Here is an 18,093-nt window from a genome sequence, read left to right on the forward strand (position 1 = left end):
ATGTGGATGATGGGTACAAGTGTCTTGAATTCACAACTCTCACACACTTATTATTTCACTAATAATGCAGCTGGACAGTATGTTCACATCTATTCAATTGTTAAATAAAATTTTTTTTTCCATATATGTAAATTAGGTATGTAACGATGCATCACAAAACAGTTAAAAAGTGCCACGATTCGAATCGGTTATTAATTTAAGATGACTTGATATTCACTTTAAACAGCAGAGGGCACTGGCACTATTCATCTCGCCTGGTTGACTGCACTTCACAAAGTTGCCAGGTAGGGGATTTTCCTGCCAAATATATTTATGTGAGGATACTTTATTTGTATTATTCATTTATTTATATAATGTTGGATTTGTTTTAAAATTTCATTACATTATTTGGCATAGTTTGTACCTACCTCAGAAATAAAAGAGCATTCATTATTTAGATAAATAAAAGGTAAGCACAAATACAGTATTTTATTTACTTTTTTAAAAGAAATAATAAAAAGAAACTTTGTCAAAATTTGGCTCAGGTGGTGCAGAGGCAGAGTACACTAGCTCACCAGAGTTGGGGTTTCCATATACATCGTATAGAAACTCGGCTCTACCTTTCCGACTGAGTTGGGCGGCAGCATGAACAACATTTGGCTGTTGTTCAGGGTTAGAGGGTAGAAGTCGGAGCATAGGTCCTCATGACTGGTACAACTGCGGCCCCTGCTGGTTGACTGACGGCGCCTCCACAGGGCTGAGGAATAACATTGAGGGGGGCGTGGCCCTCCGTGCTCAGTGTCTCTCGGTGTATGAACTCGGCTCGTGCAGGTGAAAAATGCAGGCTGTACTGATTGCGCACTGGAGGGGGCACAAGTCAGTTGAGTGGCGTCCTCAGTCAGCGGTGAAGGGTCGAATCAGTATAGAGGACACAATCAGGGTAATTGGACACGACTAGATTAGGGGATAAAAATTGGGGGGGAAAAATAGATAAATCGTATCGTGAACCCAGTATCGTGAATCGTATTGCATCGTGGGTAGTGTATCGTTACATCCCTAATGTAAATTCTTTACACCTTGGTAATTTCGTTGCATAAAATAATACAATAATACAAATGTCAGGAAAGCTAGGACAATATAACAATAAATGTGTGACACATTATACATCACTTTTTTATGCTTTGTAGAAAAATTGTTTTAGATTTTCCAACCATAAGAACCCAAGTTAACACAAAATGCAGTCTAATGTACATGTTAGTTATTGCAGTTATTCCATATCAACTCACTTTGTAGAAGTGAATTCCCTCCTAAGATTCTTAAATAATTTCTTTAATTATATAAGGGTTTAATTAAATTGGACTAATTCAGGTTTAATAAAACGTTTCAGGTTTCACAATAAGCAGATGAATTGGTAACAAGTGAAGGTGTCATGATTGGATATAAAAGAAGGATCCACCGAAGGCTTTGTCTTAGCAAGAAATGATGGGTCTTGGTTCACCACTTTGTGCTAAACTTTTGTGAGAAAATTGCTAATCGGTGCAAAAAAACAATGCACAATGTAGTACTGCAAAGAAATTAGGCCTTTCACCATCTACTATACATAACATTGAGAAAATAATCCAGAGAAATCTAAAGGGGACAACTACTGTTGAATAAATGACTGTCTATTCCCTCGGACTGCATGGCATAAGGAACCGTCATGCTACTTATAATTAAATAATAAATACAGTCACCACATAGGCTCAGGAGTACATTAGACTAGACCTTCCCTTGCAGGTTTTATTTCAGAGAACATATGTATTTAAAAATGTATTAAATGGAGTGGGTGGATGGAGAGTTGTCACTTGTGTGCTGCAGCAATTTAATACACTGTAAAAATGTAAAAATATGTAAAATTACACCAACCCACCACTGCGGAGAGCTTAAGCTCTAGTTTGAATCACAATTAGCAGTGCCTGAGGAAACGTTAAAAGGGGTTTCTCTTCATTCCTGGAGCAGAAATGTAAGATCTTGCTTTCTGCTACTGTTTTTTTTTTAACGTATTTATATGTAATTTATAATTTATATATGCATAATTTTGTACATTTTTCAGCATGTAAAAGGAAAAAAGTATATAGCATTTGTACAAAAATGTAAGGTAACTGTACTGACTGTTCAAAATGTTTTTCTGGACTGAATACATATAATTTACTTTTAATTATGTATTGCAAATACTGGTATTCTTTTATTTCCCAACCCGAGTCTTGATGGTACAATGAATACGCCCAAATTCAGCCAAGGAAATAAGTAATTTCAGTACTTTTTGGCTAAACATTTCTCACGTGTCTTCAGACCGAATACACATTCTTCACATTTGACTTAACATGTTTCCTTTGAACTTGGGTATAACCTGGTATTTTTCAGCCTCAGAAGGTGAGCTAATGTAAAACCCATGTGTATTTCTGTAATAGTTGTATATGTATTGGCTGTGTGTCAGGGCATTAGCAGTTCAGCTGTAGTTCACATTGGTAGCCTTGCAGAAAGCATGTGTGGAATGAGAAAGTGGATCTCTGGGGAGGCGCAGAACCACAGAACAGACCAGACTGAGACAACACAGGAAATAATTCACTGCCTGGGCATGAGCTAGTTGCCATCTGATGAAAAGAAAACCCAAACAGTCCAACAACAAGGTATTCTCACACACACACACACACATCCACACACACACAAATTCTCAAGTAAAACAGTCATGCACTCAGTCTGCAAAAATGGTTTAATTGTTGGCAAAATTATGTGTTTGTGTTTTGTGTTAGTAAAGTGGGAATAAAACTAATATTTAGCTACACACACCTCCCAACTCTCATGAACTGCAATCAGATCTCATGATCCGATGCTCCAACTTTTAATTCTCATGTACTGGTGGTGGGACTCAAGCTTAGTTCAAAGATTACCCTATTTTTTGCTGGTTTTAACAGTTTCACTTTGTCACTTTATACTAGCAAACTGGCAAAAAAAAGTTGTGTCACTAGTGGTGCCATAGCTCAAGTTTTATTAAACATTTAATAATTACAGAAACAGGGCATTGGTGTAGCTGGTGGAGTGGGTACTGCACTGTAACACGTCACCTAGCTTGATTCTAGCAATTTAAAATCCTGACCAACTACACCTATCAGCCATAACATTAAAACCACCTCCTTGTTTCTACACTCACTGTCCATTTTATCAGCTCCACTTACCATATAGGAGCACTTGGTAGTTCTTCAATTACTGACGGTAGTCCATATATTTCTCTACATACTTTGTTAGCCCCCTTTCATGCTGTTCTTCAATGGTCAGGACCACCACAGAGCAGGTATTATTTAGGTGGTGGATCATTCTCAGCACTGCAGTGACGATGGCATGGTGGTGGTGTGTTAGTGTGTGTTGTGCTGGTATGAGTGGATCAGACACAGCAGCGCTGCTGCAGTTTTTAAATACCGTGTCCACTCACTGTCCACTCTATTAGACACTCCTACCTAGTTGGTCCACCTTGTAGATGTAAAGTCAGAGACGATCACTCATCTATTGCTACTGTTTGAGTTGGTTATCTTTGAGCTCTTCATTAGTGGTCACAGGGTGCTGTTGGCTGGATATATTTTTGGTTGGTGGACTATTCTCAGTCCAGCAGTGACAGTGAAGTGTTTAAAAACTCCAGCAGCGCTGCTGTGTCTTATCCACTCATACCAGCACAACACACACTAACACACCACCACAATTTCAGTGTCACTGCAGTGCTGAGAATGATCCACCACCTAAATAATACCTACTCTGTGGTGGTCCTGACCATTGAAGAACAGCATGAAAGGGGGCTAACAAAGCATGCAGAGAAACAGATGGACTACAGTCAGTAATTGTAGAACTACAAAGTACTTCTATATGGTAAGTGGAGCTGATAAAATGGACAGTGAGTGTAGAAACAAGGAGGTGGTTTTAATGTTATGGCTGATCAGTGTACGTATATTCCAACCAATTGAGAGCTTTGGCTCAGGGCATAACCTCTGAACTACCAGTTTTCTGCCCACCTTCCAAAAACTATTGTACCATTGTAAATGTCTCAGTGTTTGTCAACCTGTGATGGACTGGATGCATTTCTTGTGTGGGTGGCGCTGAACCCACCTGAACCCTGACCATAGTTAAATTAGTGACAGTTAGTAAATATTATTGAATGACATCTGTTTGATGAATTCTGTTTGGCATCGCTTAGTGGAACCAATGAAAACATTTTGCCAGCTGACCACCAGACACCTAGTAGCACAGCTACTGAAAAGCATGCATTAAATAAAAACAACATATTGCATTTTAGAAATAAATCCAATTTATTGAAATTGCATCTGAAGCTGCATGTGTGCAGTAAGCAAAGCCTGAAGCTCCCCTACCTAATGATTCAAGAATTATACATACAAATGAACAATAAAACACAGAATATACATGTACATTGGAAGACCAAAAGAATGCTTTTAAAATGAGGAAAAGAAGTTAAAATAAAAACCGTGCTTAGTGTCCTGTAACAGTGATAGACACCCTGTCATTGTGCTCAAGTGCTTTCCAGGAAATCAATGCTAAATAAATTATAGGCTAAAACTGCCCTGCAGTCGCAATTATTTCATTTCTACACACAAGCTGAGTAACTTACACTTCAACATGCAAAAATCCTCTAGCATTTTACTTTTCAGTGCATAATGTCGGTTATCTAATTAATAAAGCAATTAATATGAGCCACATTTATCCTCCTACGACCTAATAAGTCATTTTTGTTCTGTGCCGAGGTCTCCAGGTTTACAGCTGTATCTTTCAGAACCTTTAATGATTTACAGTAATAATAATTACTGTCGTACATTTAGGTGGTTTAAAAATAAAATTATACACTAAAGAGAAACAGGTTCTCAACTTCTGCTGTTTCTGTTATTTCATATATTTTCATTTTTATAGACCTTTATATACTTCTGCATTTCATATCCAATGCATCCACTTCAAACTTAAATACAGTACAGTTAAAGTACAGTAAAGTTACAGTATGTATTTATATTTAAAAATCTAATTGCAAAATTGAAATGGACAGACTATTGGCAAAATTAAAGATAGTTTGTTAGGAGGGTTATTATTATTATTATCATTGTTATTTCTATTTTTGTCTGTGTAATTGCAGTAGCCTTGCAAAAAAGTACCATAATTATTAATTAGTGGTGTCTGAAAACTTTATTTACCAATTTTGCTTTTGTATTATATTCATAATTGAATCTTATACTAATGAGAGGTTTATAAATTTTCGTTGGAAATGGTGAGGGTGAGAGGAGTAGTAATTGGTCATGTCTAAAAGACTGAGAGAGAGCCTATAGTCTGGATTTAGCGCCATCTGATTTCCACCTATTTGGACGCTCAAATAAGCTTTAAGGGGAAGAAGATTTTCATGTGATGATGTGAAAGCAGCGGTGCATCAGTGGCTACACGCTCAACCAAAAACCTTTTTGCTGATGGCATTAAAAAGTTAGTATGACACTGGAAGAAATGCATCGAAAGGTGACTATTTAGAAAAGTGAAACTTTTTGAAGAACCCTCGTATATGTACTATAAAAGTACTTGTTTTCTCCCCTACTGTACAGTGATTGTAAGTATTTAGACCCCTTAACTTTTTGCACAATCAACTGTTACTCATCACTACATTTATTCACCTACAATGCTGAAGTAAAAACATGTTTTTAGACTTTTTTGAAATAAATAAACTAAAATCTTCTATTCACAAACATATTCAGACCCTCTGCTTTGGTACCTGCTTTGGGCAGGTGCATTATATTTGCTTCAATGTGTCAAGAGCTTAGCTGGAGTCCAGTAAGTCCTGTTGCAATTTAAATAAATTGAACATAGTTTGAAAAGGCAAACATCTGGGTCTACGAGGGCCCACAATTTACACTGCATTTTCCCATGAAGTTTAAAAAACTGTCTGTGTTCAATAGTTTAAATAGAATATAGAAAATACACAATATAACAAAAACAGCACATAACCAAAGACCTTGACTTTAAAGTGACATAATTTCAATGAAGGTCAAATAACAGCCAAGTATGAGGAAACTTTACCAATCAGGTGCAACTAATGATGTTCCCACATCCTATGATAATGCCTATTTGCTAATGCCTAATGCATATTGCTTTTTGGGTCTGCATTTTTAAGCACACCAAACCCAACCTAAAAAGTAAAATTATATTCTGTTTATCTCCTGGGACAATCAGTAGTTGAATATCAGAATTACGATCTTTTCTTTCTTTCTTACTTTTTTTTGCTGTCCAGCAACAACTCTAAAACTTGAGGCTGTTGAAACATAGGCTTCAAGATAAATACCAGACAGATAATTTAGGGTGCTAAAGGTTCCACATTGTTCTCAGTACTGGTTCCCAGGACAGGGTGGGGGGCGAGAAGGAGGGGGTCTTGGGGGTGCCCGGGATGGTGGGAGTCCGTGGGGTGTTGGAGCTGGAGGGGGTCTGTGAGGTGGGTGCGCTGGTGGATGGGCTGGTGGGGGTCTGTTTGGAGACGCTGGTCTGTTTGGAGGTGATGAAGTGGACGGGTGTATCAGCGGTCGGTGCTCTGCTGGGGGTGGTGGAGGTGGAGGAGGTAGTGGTTGCTGATGTGCCTCCTCTTTCACCCGGGTAAAGTTGATGCATCGGCCCTGCAGGGACACAAGCAGATGGCAGGATAACTGTCAGTTAGTAGACCTCACTGTCAGGACCATCCTTAACTGACCTGTTGGCAATGTTTACTACTTAGCAAAGAATGACACGATGATTTGATACAAAACTGACATATGTTACTTAAAATACATAACATTTCACTTAACATCCACTTTATTATGTACAGCTACGTATATAGTACATACATTTATTGATTATTTTATAAATCATGCCTACCATACAGATTAATTTATTGGTATACAATTGCCCACATTTTGGCTTAACTGTCATGGCTCGGCGTACAATGGTTGCCCATGTGCTCTGACCCCAGCTTCCAAAAAAGCTGGGATCTGCGAGTAAAGAATTTCAATATACTGTACACATGTATATACACCGATCAGCCATAACATTAAAACCACCTCCTTGTTTCTACACTGTCCCTGTCACTGTCCATTTTATTGGCTTCTCCTACCATATAGAAGCACTTTGTAGTTCTACAATTACTGACTGTAGTCCATCTGTTTCTCTGCATACTTTGTTAGCCCCCTTTCATGCTGTTCTTCAGTGGTCAGGACTCTCCCAGGACCACCACAGAGTAGGTATTATTTGGGTGGTAGATCATTCTCAGCACTGCAGTGACACTGACATGGTGGTGGTGTGTTAGTGTGTGTTGTGCTGGTATAAGTAAATAAGACACAGCAGTGCTGATGAAGTTTTTAAACACCTTACTGTCACTGCTGGACTGAGAATAGTCCACCAACCAAAAACATCTAGCCAACAGCGCCCCATGGGCTGATGAAGGTCTAGAAGATGACCAACTCAAACATCAGCAATAGATGAGAGATCGTCTCTGACTTTACATCTACAAGGTGGACCAACTAGGTTGGAGTGTCTAATAGAGTGGACAGTGAGTGGACACAGTATTTAAAAACTCCAGCAGCGCTGCTGTGTCTTATCCACTCATACCAGCACAACACACACTAACACACCCCCACCATGTCATTGTCACTGCAGTGCTGAGAATGATCCACCACCTAAATAATACCTGCTCTGTGGTGGTCCTGACCATTGAAGAACAGCATGAAAGGGGGCTAACAAAGCATGTAGAGAAACACATGGACAACAGTCAGTAATTGTAGAACTACAAAGTGCTTCTATATGGTAAGTGGAGCTGATAAAATGGACAGTGAGTGTAGAAACAAGGAGGTGGTTTTAATGTTATGGCTGATCAGTGTATATGTATATATGACAAATAGACATTTCATCTGCCCTAGAGTAAATAAAAATACTAAAGTTGCATTTCTATAAACATAATGTAAATAAAAACTGGAATATGTTGATGCATGCTCACAATCCACAAGATTGAATCAGTTCATCTGGACACAAGTTTGTTGTAGAGAAACGTTTCGTCACTCAAAGTCAAGAAGTCATTTGGATTGAGTGACGAAACGTTTCTCTACAACAAACTTGTGTCCAGATGAACTGATTCAACCTTGTGAAAAACTGGAATAATACATAAATATATATGCAAAATTGTTCTATCTCATACTATGAAAATCTGAGATTTGTGATAAAATTCATTGTCATTCATTCACAATTTCATTGTCATATGCTAAAAAACAGGGGAACAGTCCCTCAGACACGGCAATATAAATGAAAACTTAAACTAATCAAATTATTTACACCTATTTAAAATATAAAGAACTGGAATCAATGGCTTTGTAATAGAGGAGCACAAAGGCAGCACTGAAAACTTCTAAACTTAAGAGTGCGTGTCTTAAGAGGTGACCCAAATGGCCCCGAATACCCATATCATGAATCCCAAAAAGGCACAAGGCTTCACACACCCAGAATCTCAGCTGTCAAACATAATTCTGTCCTTAAAATCATGGGGGTGGGGTTGGGTGGATGCAGTAGGAACCTTTGAAAATAAAGGGCATTGGTAAAATGCCTTCCTCCATGAAGAAAAAGCTTTCAAAGAAGCTGCATTCATACAAGCAGAGTGATTCATCATTGTCAGGACGGTTTAACGTTTAGAAGTCATTGTTAGAAGGTTTTTAAGGGTTTGGGCAAAAAGGATGAACCGAAAAGAGGTATTAAATGCATAAGTTATGCATCATTTCATGTGGAAAAATAAATCATTTAATACGGCTGCATTTAAAGGTGCTGAAAATTCAACCGTTGTCATAGTAATTTAATTGTCTGTTTTAATTTATGTTTAACATGCTAAATAAATCTGTGTGAAAATTATCTTAATACATAAAATAAAAATAATAAATGATGCATGAGTTTACATGTTCTAAAATAATTCTGTCCAATATAAGACGTGTTTATTATTAGCTAGATAAGAAAAATGCCAATAGAAGCCAGTGAAATCAATCAGGCTCTTTTAATTTGATCAAGCCTGTTTGCAACAAAAAGCACAACACTAACCAATGAATATTTTCCCCGTATTGAATCCACAATCAAAAGCAGAATCTCACTTAAATCCATTTAAATTACTTTCACTTGAGTGGCAATGAGAGCAGCCGTCAGGGAGGTGCCACTTTCTGCCCTGCCGTTTGATTGCTTGTCAGACAAAACAGATGGAGAGATTAAAGGCCACGAGCCAGACCGTGACAGCACAGAATCACTCCTTTTGTTCCACGCTCCTTTAGCACTAGATCAAGGCTAGGTTATAGGACTAAGAACTTTCACTCATTGTCCTGCTGAGAAAAAAGAAGCGGTCTGGGCCAAAAAGTTGAATTTAGCAGGTAGTCCAGATGAACGATCAACTAGCCCAGCTAAACACAGACCTACTGTTTTCTTTAAGCTGGATGCAAGAATTTAATACTTCACACTGAAAATCCTTAAGCAATAAAATGAGGCTTTTTCATCAAACTGCATTAAAAATGTACTAAAACAAGGTAAAACATCATAATACAAGTATGACAAAAAGCTTGAGCTTGTTGAATGCCTTATTCCAAAACCATGGCCATTATTATGGAGCTGTACATACCCCCATAATGCCTCAGGTTTTTTGACTTTATGACCATGTCTTCATTCTGCTGGGAAGCATTTCAGTCAAGTATTTCCGTTGGATGAAAAGACCTGGCATGCAATTGATTTTATTTTCATCCAATAGAGGTGTCAGTTAGGGTTAAGGTCAGTGCCTTGTGCAGGTCACTGGAGATTCTCAAAACCAACGCACATCAAACCATGTCTTTATGGACCTTCACAGACCACACAAGCACAGAAATGCTGCAAAGCCTTTTCCATACTGTTGCCACAAAGCTAGAAGCGTGTATATACGTATGTTTGGGTACATTTATTTTTGGCCACATAGAGTACTAGTAAATTAAAAGTATTAGTGTTCTCACAGACTACATGAATAAACAAAACATTTAAACCTTGTCTGTTTTACCACCGTGTTATTGTGGTCAGGACCACGGTGGGTTCATTCAGTAAAAGGCAGGGACACCCGGGACAGGTTGCCAGTCCATCACAGGGCAAAGACACACACACACACACACTTAGGGAAATTTCTAGTAGCTCCAGTTAACCTAACTGCATTTCTTTGGACTTGTGCCAGGAAACATGGGCACCTAGACGAAACTCAAATGGACACTAGGAGAACATGCAAACTCCACACAGAAAATACCCTTGCCCTTGTTGCTGTAAGGCGACAGCGCTACCTCCTGCTACCCACACAACACTTTTTATTAATTTAAAAAAAATATATAAACAGTATTTTTGGGTGGTACTTTGCCTCACAGCAAGAAGGTCCTGGGTTCAATCCCCAGCTGGGGCGGTGTGGGTCCTACAATTTATTTATTAGGATTTTAACGTCATGTTTTACACACTTTGGTTACATTCATGACACAAGTGGTTACTGGTTACACAAGATTCATCAATTCACAAGTTCAATATTAAACACAGTCCTGGACTATTTTGTATCTCCAAATCACCTCACTTGCATGTCTTTGGACTGTGGGAGGAAACCCATGCGGACACGGGGAGCACATGCAAACTTCAAACAGAAAGGACCCGGACCACTCCACCTGGGAATCAAAACCAGGACCTTCTTGCTGTGAGGCGACAGTGCTACCCACCCAGCCACCCATTTTATTTCAACAAAGATCCCTTCTTGCGTCTGGGGGGGTAAGTGTGTTCAGTAATAGCTCTGAGGTAGAGTGTGTGTTTTTCTGCTGAACTGAGAGAGCTGTACAGCAATGCACCAGGTGTCTGCTGTTACATGTGGTGTTCTGTCATGTCTCTGCAGAAACTGCTGTTGAACTGCTGCAGAAGCTTGAACCCTGCTGGGGGCCATCCACACCAGTTACAACACCATATGGGCTGATTTGTCTTCCTTTGCCCTACCCCCTTTCCTCTTCCTCTCTCTGCCCTCTTCCTCCAGCACATCTGCATGGTATTCATGAGGCTCCATTCTCATTCGGCCCATATGCTCTCTCCGGCGCGGAACTGTTGCTCTGCTGCTCACCAAATTGTCCCATTCACCGCACATGACTGCCAGAGTGATGGCTATACCCTCCCAGTTAGGCAGCCATGAATTAATCCACGCCACCCCCCACGCCGGCCCAACAATGGCCAAGCACAATAACATTCAGATGCTATCCTGGTCATTAGCCCCATGTCACATTTGAGGCATCTCTGTTTAATAAGCTGTTCATTTAAACCACCACCGAGTTTCAGGTCAGTCTCTGAACAAAAGTTCAAGCAAGGCTAAATGAAGTATTTGAAAAACTTTGTTTTACAAGTTTTTCCCACCTTAAATTAATTAATTAATTAATTTAATTAAATACATAATTCTTAATATATTAATGTAATGTGTCAGTGTTATTATTATTATTTTTAGTCAATTAAACATACCCTTCAAATGTTCTCGATATTTAAGCTTTAATATGTAAAGCTTGCTTGACTATGGAAAGCGTTACCTACACTACATGGCCAAAAATATTTAGACACCTGACCTTGTTGGGCATCCCATTTAAAAAACAACTGGTACTTAAATAGTCATCTCAATGTGATGAATTCATCTATAACAACAGCCACTTATCTGAGAGGGCTTCTCACAAGACTTTGCAGTATGTTTGTAGGAATTTGTACCCACTCAGTCAAAGAGCATTTGTGTGGCTGGGCACTGATGTTGGTCAAGAAAGCTTCAATTGATGTTCCAGTTTATTCCGAGTGCTAATGTACTGTATGACACTGTCCGTTATAACAGAATGAAACAATGTGTGTTAGTGTCCACATGTACCTAAATTTTAGTCCATTTAGTCCACCGAAATTCTTTTATGAGCTAGTCCGATATATCCAATGGTTTTCCTGAATATTTATATAAGCGTTCAGCCGGGTCCGTTATAGCCAAGGTTCCATTAAAACGAGTCCGTTATAATGAGATTACACTGTATAATTGATTTGTTTTGATTTATTTTATTTACACCTGTTTGCAATTGTGGCTATAACACATGAAATCAAAAATCTGAAGGGGTGTCCCAGTACTTGTACCCATATAGCTAAGGCCCTACCTAATTCATGGTGTGAAAATCGCATCACGGACAGTGAAATGAGCCGTTTCCCTTAAAATATGCAATTTTCTGTGAGATTTAAAATATAATTAAAATTTTTCACTCACGTAGCATTTTATGTATTTTACGTTTACTAAATATTAATCAGGGCGGCACGGTGGCTAAGAGGTGGGGCGGTCTGTGTGGAGTTTGCATGTTCTCCCCGTGTCCGTGTGGGTTTCCTCCGGGTGCTCCGGTTTGGAGACACTAAATTGTCCAAGACTGTGCTTGATATAACCTTGTGAACTGATGAACCTTGTGTAATGAGTAACTATCGTTCCTGTCAGGAATGTAACCACAGTGTAAAACATGACGTTAAAATCCTAATAAAACAAACAAACAAAACATGTAATATTAATCTGCACTACGAGGTATACCCACTCTCTTCCTAGCAATCCTACGGCAATTCAGTTAGCAATCGGTTAGTCAAAATGTCCAAAATATCGAAGTCTAATGCAGCTAAAAACACAACTCAGGTAACTGAGTTTGAAAAACTCTCAACCAATTCTGTGGACGCAAAGGGGTGGGGTGGGGATTGGTGTCAAAACACGGACAGGAACATGAAGCCTCTTACCGTGACTGAATGTTCTAGGTTTACAATCAACCAATCAAAGTAGGCTGTATTGTGTATTGAAGCTTCCATTTATTCTATTATTCAATTCATGAGTGTAATTTAATGACTGCAGTAAAATGTGGCACGTTTCTGAAATAAATTGAATGCTGAATTACATCTAAAAATTTGGGCAAATTTACTGTCAGCATATGGAGATAAATGTTTCATGTACTTATCCCTAGTTGAATTAGCACAGAATAGTCACCAGTTATAGTTAATCTCATTCCTGTTGTATGTATACTTTCAACCCAGCATATTTTCAGAAAACACAAGTACATGTTCCAGTAATTAGGTCAAAGAAAAAGACAGAAATCATTAAAATCTCAAGAAAGACGTGACATACACCTATACAAGTGCGTAGACTTTTGACTTTAACAGTAAGTAACCCGCTTGAGCCTAAAACGTCTTGGAAAGCTGGAATTCGGAAAGGAAAACATTATATTACCAAACTTCCAGCACATGATTTTACTTCTCATTTGTAAATAACAGTCTGGGTAATAAAGTTAGTCAGGATGGGCATTATGCCTTCACATTCCAATGGGTCATTATTACAAAAACAAGCCACTGCCCCTGCCTTTCACAGATTTTCTTAGTCTTGGCTGTAAATGGGCAGATCCAGAGCATGCAAGGTTACTCACTTTCAAGCAAAGTGGCCTTGTAAACAGGCCGGTCATGGATCTAACACCAACTTTCAGTGACAAAACCCCTTTTCTTTAGAGGGTAATAAAACAAACCTGTCACTTTAGCATCACAATGTGTGTGCTGAAGCTTTTTCATAATGAGTTTAACCTGAATGGCCTCTCGGTTATATATTAGCTAAGAGTTCTACATTAAAATAAGCTAAGTGGACTTCCTATATATGTTTTTGCCAACAGCAACACAACAAAATAGCTAAACATTATGCATTTATCTTTACTCTTATAGTTTTTTCCCCTTTCAGTGTAAATGTACTGTAGCCTGTAGCCAGGATGTATTTTTGATTGCTTCCAGTTGGTATAATACAATAACTGAAGGCAAAGCAGGAACCCAGGACCCCAAAATGTGTGCTGCTATGTGGCACCCAATTCAGTGTTTTTTAGAAGTGGGGTTTGAAATTTTACAAACGAACTGTAATACAATATAATTACAGTTTTAAATGATTATTTCACTTATTGAGTAACAAAAACTATACAACACCATTTGGTTTTGTGTAAACAAAAAAACTGCTCTCCTAAACTGGTTGTGCTACCTTCAGCAAGAACAATCTTCATATCAAGGATAGTTGACCGCACATTCACCTACTGAATCTTGTAGTAGAGAGCTAAATCTCAGGTTTTACAATAATGGCAAGTCACCCAAAACCCTTCAGTGCCTTAGATGTTCATCTGTGTGACTTTCTGGAGTTGTTTACATGCTACATACTCACTGTCCATTTTATCAGCTTCACTTACCATATAGAAGCACTTTGTAGTTCTACAATTACTGACTGTAGTCCATCTGTTTCTCTACATATCTTTTAGCCTGCTTTCATTCTGTTTTTCAATGGTCAGGACCACCACAGAGCAGGTATTATTTGGGTGGTGGATCATTCTCAGCACTGCAGTGACACTGACATGGTGGTGGTGTGTTAGTGTGTGTTGTGCTGGTATGAGTGGATCAGACACAGCAATACTGATGAAGTTTTTAAACACCTTACTGTCACTGCTGGACTGAAAATAGTCCACCATCCAAAAATATCCAGCCAACAGCACCCTGTGGGCAGCGTCCTGTGACCACTGATGAAGGTCTAGCTGATGACCAACTAAAACAGCAGCAATAGATGAGCGATCGTCTCTGACTTTACATCTACAAGGTGAACCAACTAGGTAGGAGTGTCTAATAGAGTGGACAGTAAGTGGACACAGCAGTGTTGCTGTGTCTTATCCACTCATACCTGCACAACACACACTAACACACCACCACCATGTCAGTGTCACTGCAGTGCTGAGAATCATCCACCACCTAAATAATACCTACTCTGTGGTGGTCCTGTGAGAGTCCTGACCATTGAAGAACAGCATGAAAGGGGGCTAACAAAGCATACAGAGAAACAGATGGCCTACAGTCAGTATTTGTACTACAAAGTGCTCCTATATGGTAAGTGGAGCTGACAAAACGGTCAGTGAGTGTAGAAACAAAGAGGTGGTTTTAATGTTATGGCTGATCAGTGTATATATACTGTATATATATATATATTAGGGCTGTCGAAGTTAACGCGATAATAACGCATTAACGCAATCTCAATTTAACGCGATTAAGATAAATAGTGCCATTAACGCAAATTCTAGTTCATGTTGAGACTTGACTGGTAGAACAAACGTTTTAATGTCGGACATGTCACCGTTTTTCATTTGCGGTTTGTTAACAAAATGTAAAAGAGCGTCGTAGCATCTGCACTTGCATAATAAAGAAACAAATACACGCTATATTCACAAGTTGTCGGGAGCAGAACACTTTATTAACTTATTCTGTTACGGTAAAGAATACCGGACAGCTGAGTCAAGCACGTTGTCCATGAACTATGGAAGCCCCAAAGGGTCAAAACACACTCACTTCGTGTAGAAACGTCCATCAAACCATTGGATAGTATTACTCTCTAGTACAGACCTGGGCATTGTACGGCCCGCGGGCCACATCCGGCCCGCGAGACATCCCCAACCGGCCCGCATGAGATTCGTGGCAATTAAAATTTTGATGTGAATAAATGTACATCACACATGCAATATAACAGGATTGTTTTGACGGGAGCGCTGTGTCTTTAAATATCCGTAAGTTTGGATTTACGTGTGCGCGAGTGTATCAGCTTCACTGTAATGCGAACAGAACTGAGTGTGACTGACGGTGGAGTTTTTAACAAGACGTGAACTTCTGAAGTATTTATTTACTGAAGTCAGGTGTAAAGCTGTTTAACGATCACAATTTAGGCTCTAAATCGCTGTTATGGTACTAAACAGAGAAATACAAGAACATGAACGATGCAGAGCGTCGCACCTGAAGCTTCTCTCACTAAACTGCAAAAGCAACAAGGACTTTTTATAAAGTTTAACACATCCAGAACTGAAGCAGTCAGGACCAGCTTTGTGATTTTAATAAGAAAATCCAACAGTAACAAAGGACTGAAAAACAAATGAGGTAATTAGACTCAAAACAAAATAGTGTAAAGTTTAAAAACCTGCACATTTTGTTCACATTTGTTTTTGTTTTTTTTGCATTTGTTTGTTTAAATAGTAAAATAATGTTGATGTTTTTACTCTGCTTACTTCTAATTTTCTGATTGTAACATCTAAACATTAACAGCTTATTAGAACTGTACAATTTACTGCTTTTCATAAAGAGTGGGCAGTTGTAGCCTAGTGCTTAAGGTACTGGACTAGTAATTAGAAGGTCGCTGGTTCAAGCCCCGCCACTGCCAGGTTGCTGCTGTTGGGCCCTTGAGCAAGGCCCATAACCCTCAATTGCTCAGACTGTATACTGTAACTGTAATGTAAATTGCTGTGGATAAAGCCGTCTGCTAAATGCTGAAAATGTAATGTAAATGTAAATAAAGAGATAAAATTAATATTGAGCAGAATTAAGTTCACCTTATTGGTCCGGCCCTCCACAGCAGTCCCAGTTTCTTATGTGGCCCCTTGGGAAATTTAATTGCCCACCCCTGCTCTAGTATGTGAGTGAATAAAACTCCCTTACAGTTTTCTCTTGTCCCAGCAGTTTTTAACATAAGTACATTTAGCATAAAATGTGTTCACCATTTTAATTGTAACATTTCACTTAAAAATCCTTGTTTTCTATAACATTTACACAGATTTTTTTTAATGCGATTAATCGCGATTAACTATATGAAATTCTGAGATTAATCGCGAAATTTTAATCGTTTGACATCCCTAATATATACAGTGTATCACAAAAGTGAGTACACCCCTCACATTTCTGCAAATATTTTATTATATCTTTTCATGGGACAACACTATAGACATGAAACTTGGATATAAGTTAGAGTAGTCAGTGTACAACTTGTACAGCAGTGTAGATTTACTGTCTTCTGAAAATAACTCAACACACAGACATTAATGTCTAAATAGCTGGCAACATAAGTGAGTACACCCCACAGTGAACATGTCCAAATTGTGCCCAAAGTGTCAATATTTTGTGTGACCATCATTATTATCCAGCACTGCCTTAACCCTCCTGGGCATGGAATTCACCAGAGCTGCACAGGTTGCTACTGAAATCCTCTTCCACTCCTCCATGATAACATCACGGAGCTGGTGGATGTTAGACACCTTGAACTCCTCCACCTTCCACTTGAGGATGTGCCACAGGTGCTCAATTAGGTTTAGTCCATCACCTTTACCTTCAGCTTCCTCAGCAAGGCAGTTGTCATCTTGGAGGTTGTGTTTGGGGTCGTTATCCTGTTGGAAAACTGCCATGAGGCCCAGTTTTCGAAGGGAGGGGATCATGCTCTGTTTCAGAATGTCACAGTACATGTTGGAATTCATGTTTCCCTCAATGAACTGCAGCTCCCCAGTGCCAGCAGCACTCATGCAGCCCAAGACCATGATGCTACCACCACCATGCTTGACTGTAGGCAAGATACAGTTGTCTTGGTACTTCTCACCAGGGCGCCGCCACACATGCTGGACACCATCTGAGCCAAACAAGTTTATCTTGGTCTCGTCAGACCACAGGGCATTCCAGTAATCCATGTTCTTGGACTGCTTGTCTTCAGCAAACTGTTTGCTGGCTTTCTTGTGCGTCAGCTTCCTTCTGGGATGACGACCATGCAGACCGAGTTGAGGCAGTGTGCGGCGTATGGTCTGAGCACTGACAGGCTGACCTCCCACGTCTTCAACCTCTGCAGCAATGCTGGCAGCACTCATGTGTCTATTTTTTAAAGCCAACCTCTGGATATGACACCGAACACGTGGACTCAACTTCTTTGGTCGACCCTGGCGAAGCCTGTTCCGAGTGGAACCTGTCCTGGAAAACCGCTGTATGACCTTGGCCACCATGCTGTAGCTCAGTTTCAGGGTGTTAGCAATCTTCTTATAGCCCAGGCCATCTTTGTGGAGAGCAACAATTCTATTTCTCACATCCTCAGAGAGTTCTTTGCCATGAGGTGCCATGTTGAATATCCAGTGGCCAGTATGAGAGAATTGTACCCAAAACACCAAATTTAACAGCCCTGCTCCCCATTTACACCTGGGACCTTGACACATGACACCAGGGAGGGACAACGAC

General features: G+C 39.4%; 1 protein-coding gene across 1 annotated transcript in view; it reads right to left on the minus strand.

Annotated features, from left to right (window-relative positions):
- Window positions 1–6,337: 6,337 nt before the first annotated feature.
- Window positions 6,338–18,093, minus strand: part of antxr1d (ANTXR cell adhesion molecule 1d) — a 47,313-nt gene continuing 35,557 nt past the window's right edge. Inside the window, exon 18 of the mRNA XM_062995198.1 lies at window positions 6,338–6,656. Within this exon, the coding sequence (XP_062851268.1) occupies window positions 6,372–6,656 (285 nt within the window). The 3' untranslated portion in view covers window positions 6,338–6,371. The remainder of the gene's footprint in view (window positions 6,657–18,093) is intronic.

Source organism: Trichomycterus rosablanca, chromosome 5 (genome assembly GCF_030014385.1).
Source record: "Trichomycterus rosablanca isolate fTriRos1 chromosome 5, fTriRos1.hap1, whole genome shotgun sequence".
In the NCBI taxonomy this organism is placed as follows: Eukaryota; Metazoa; Chordata; class Actinopteri; order Siluriformes; family Trichomycteridae; genus Trichomycterus; species Trichomycterus rosablanca.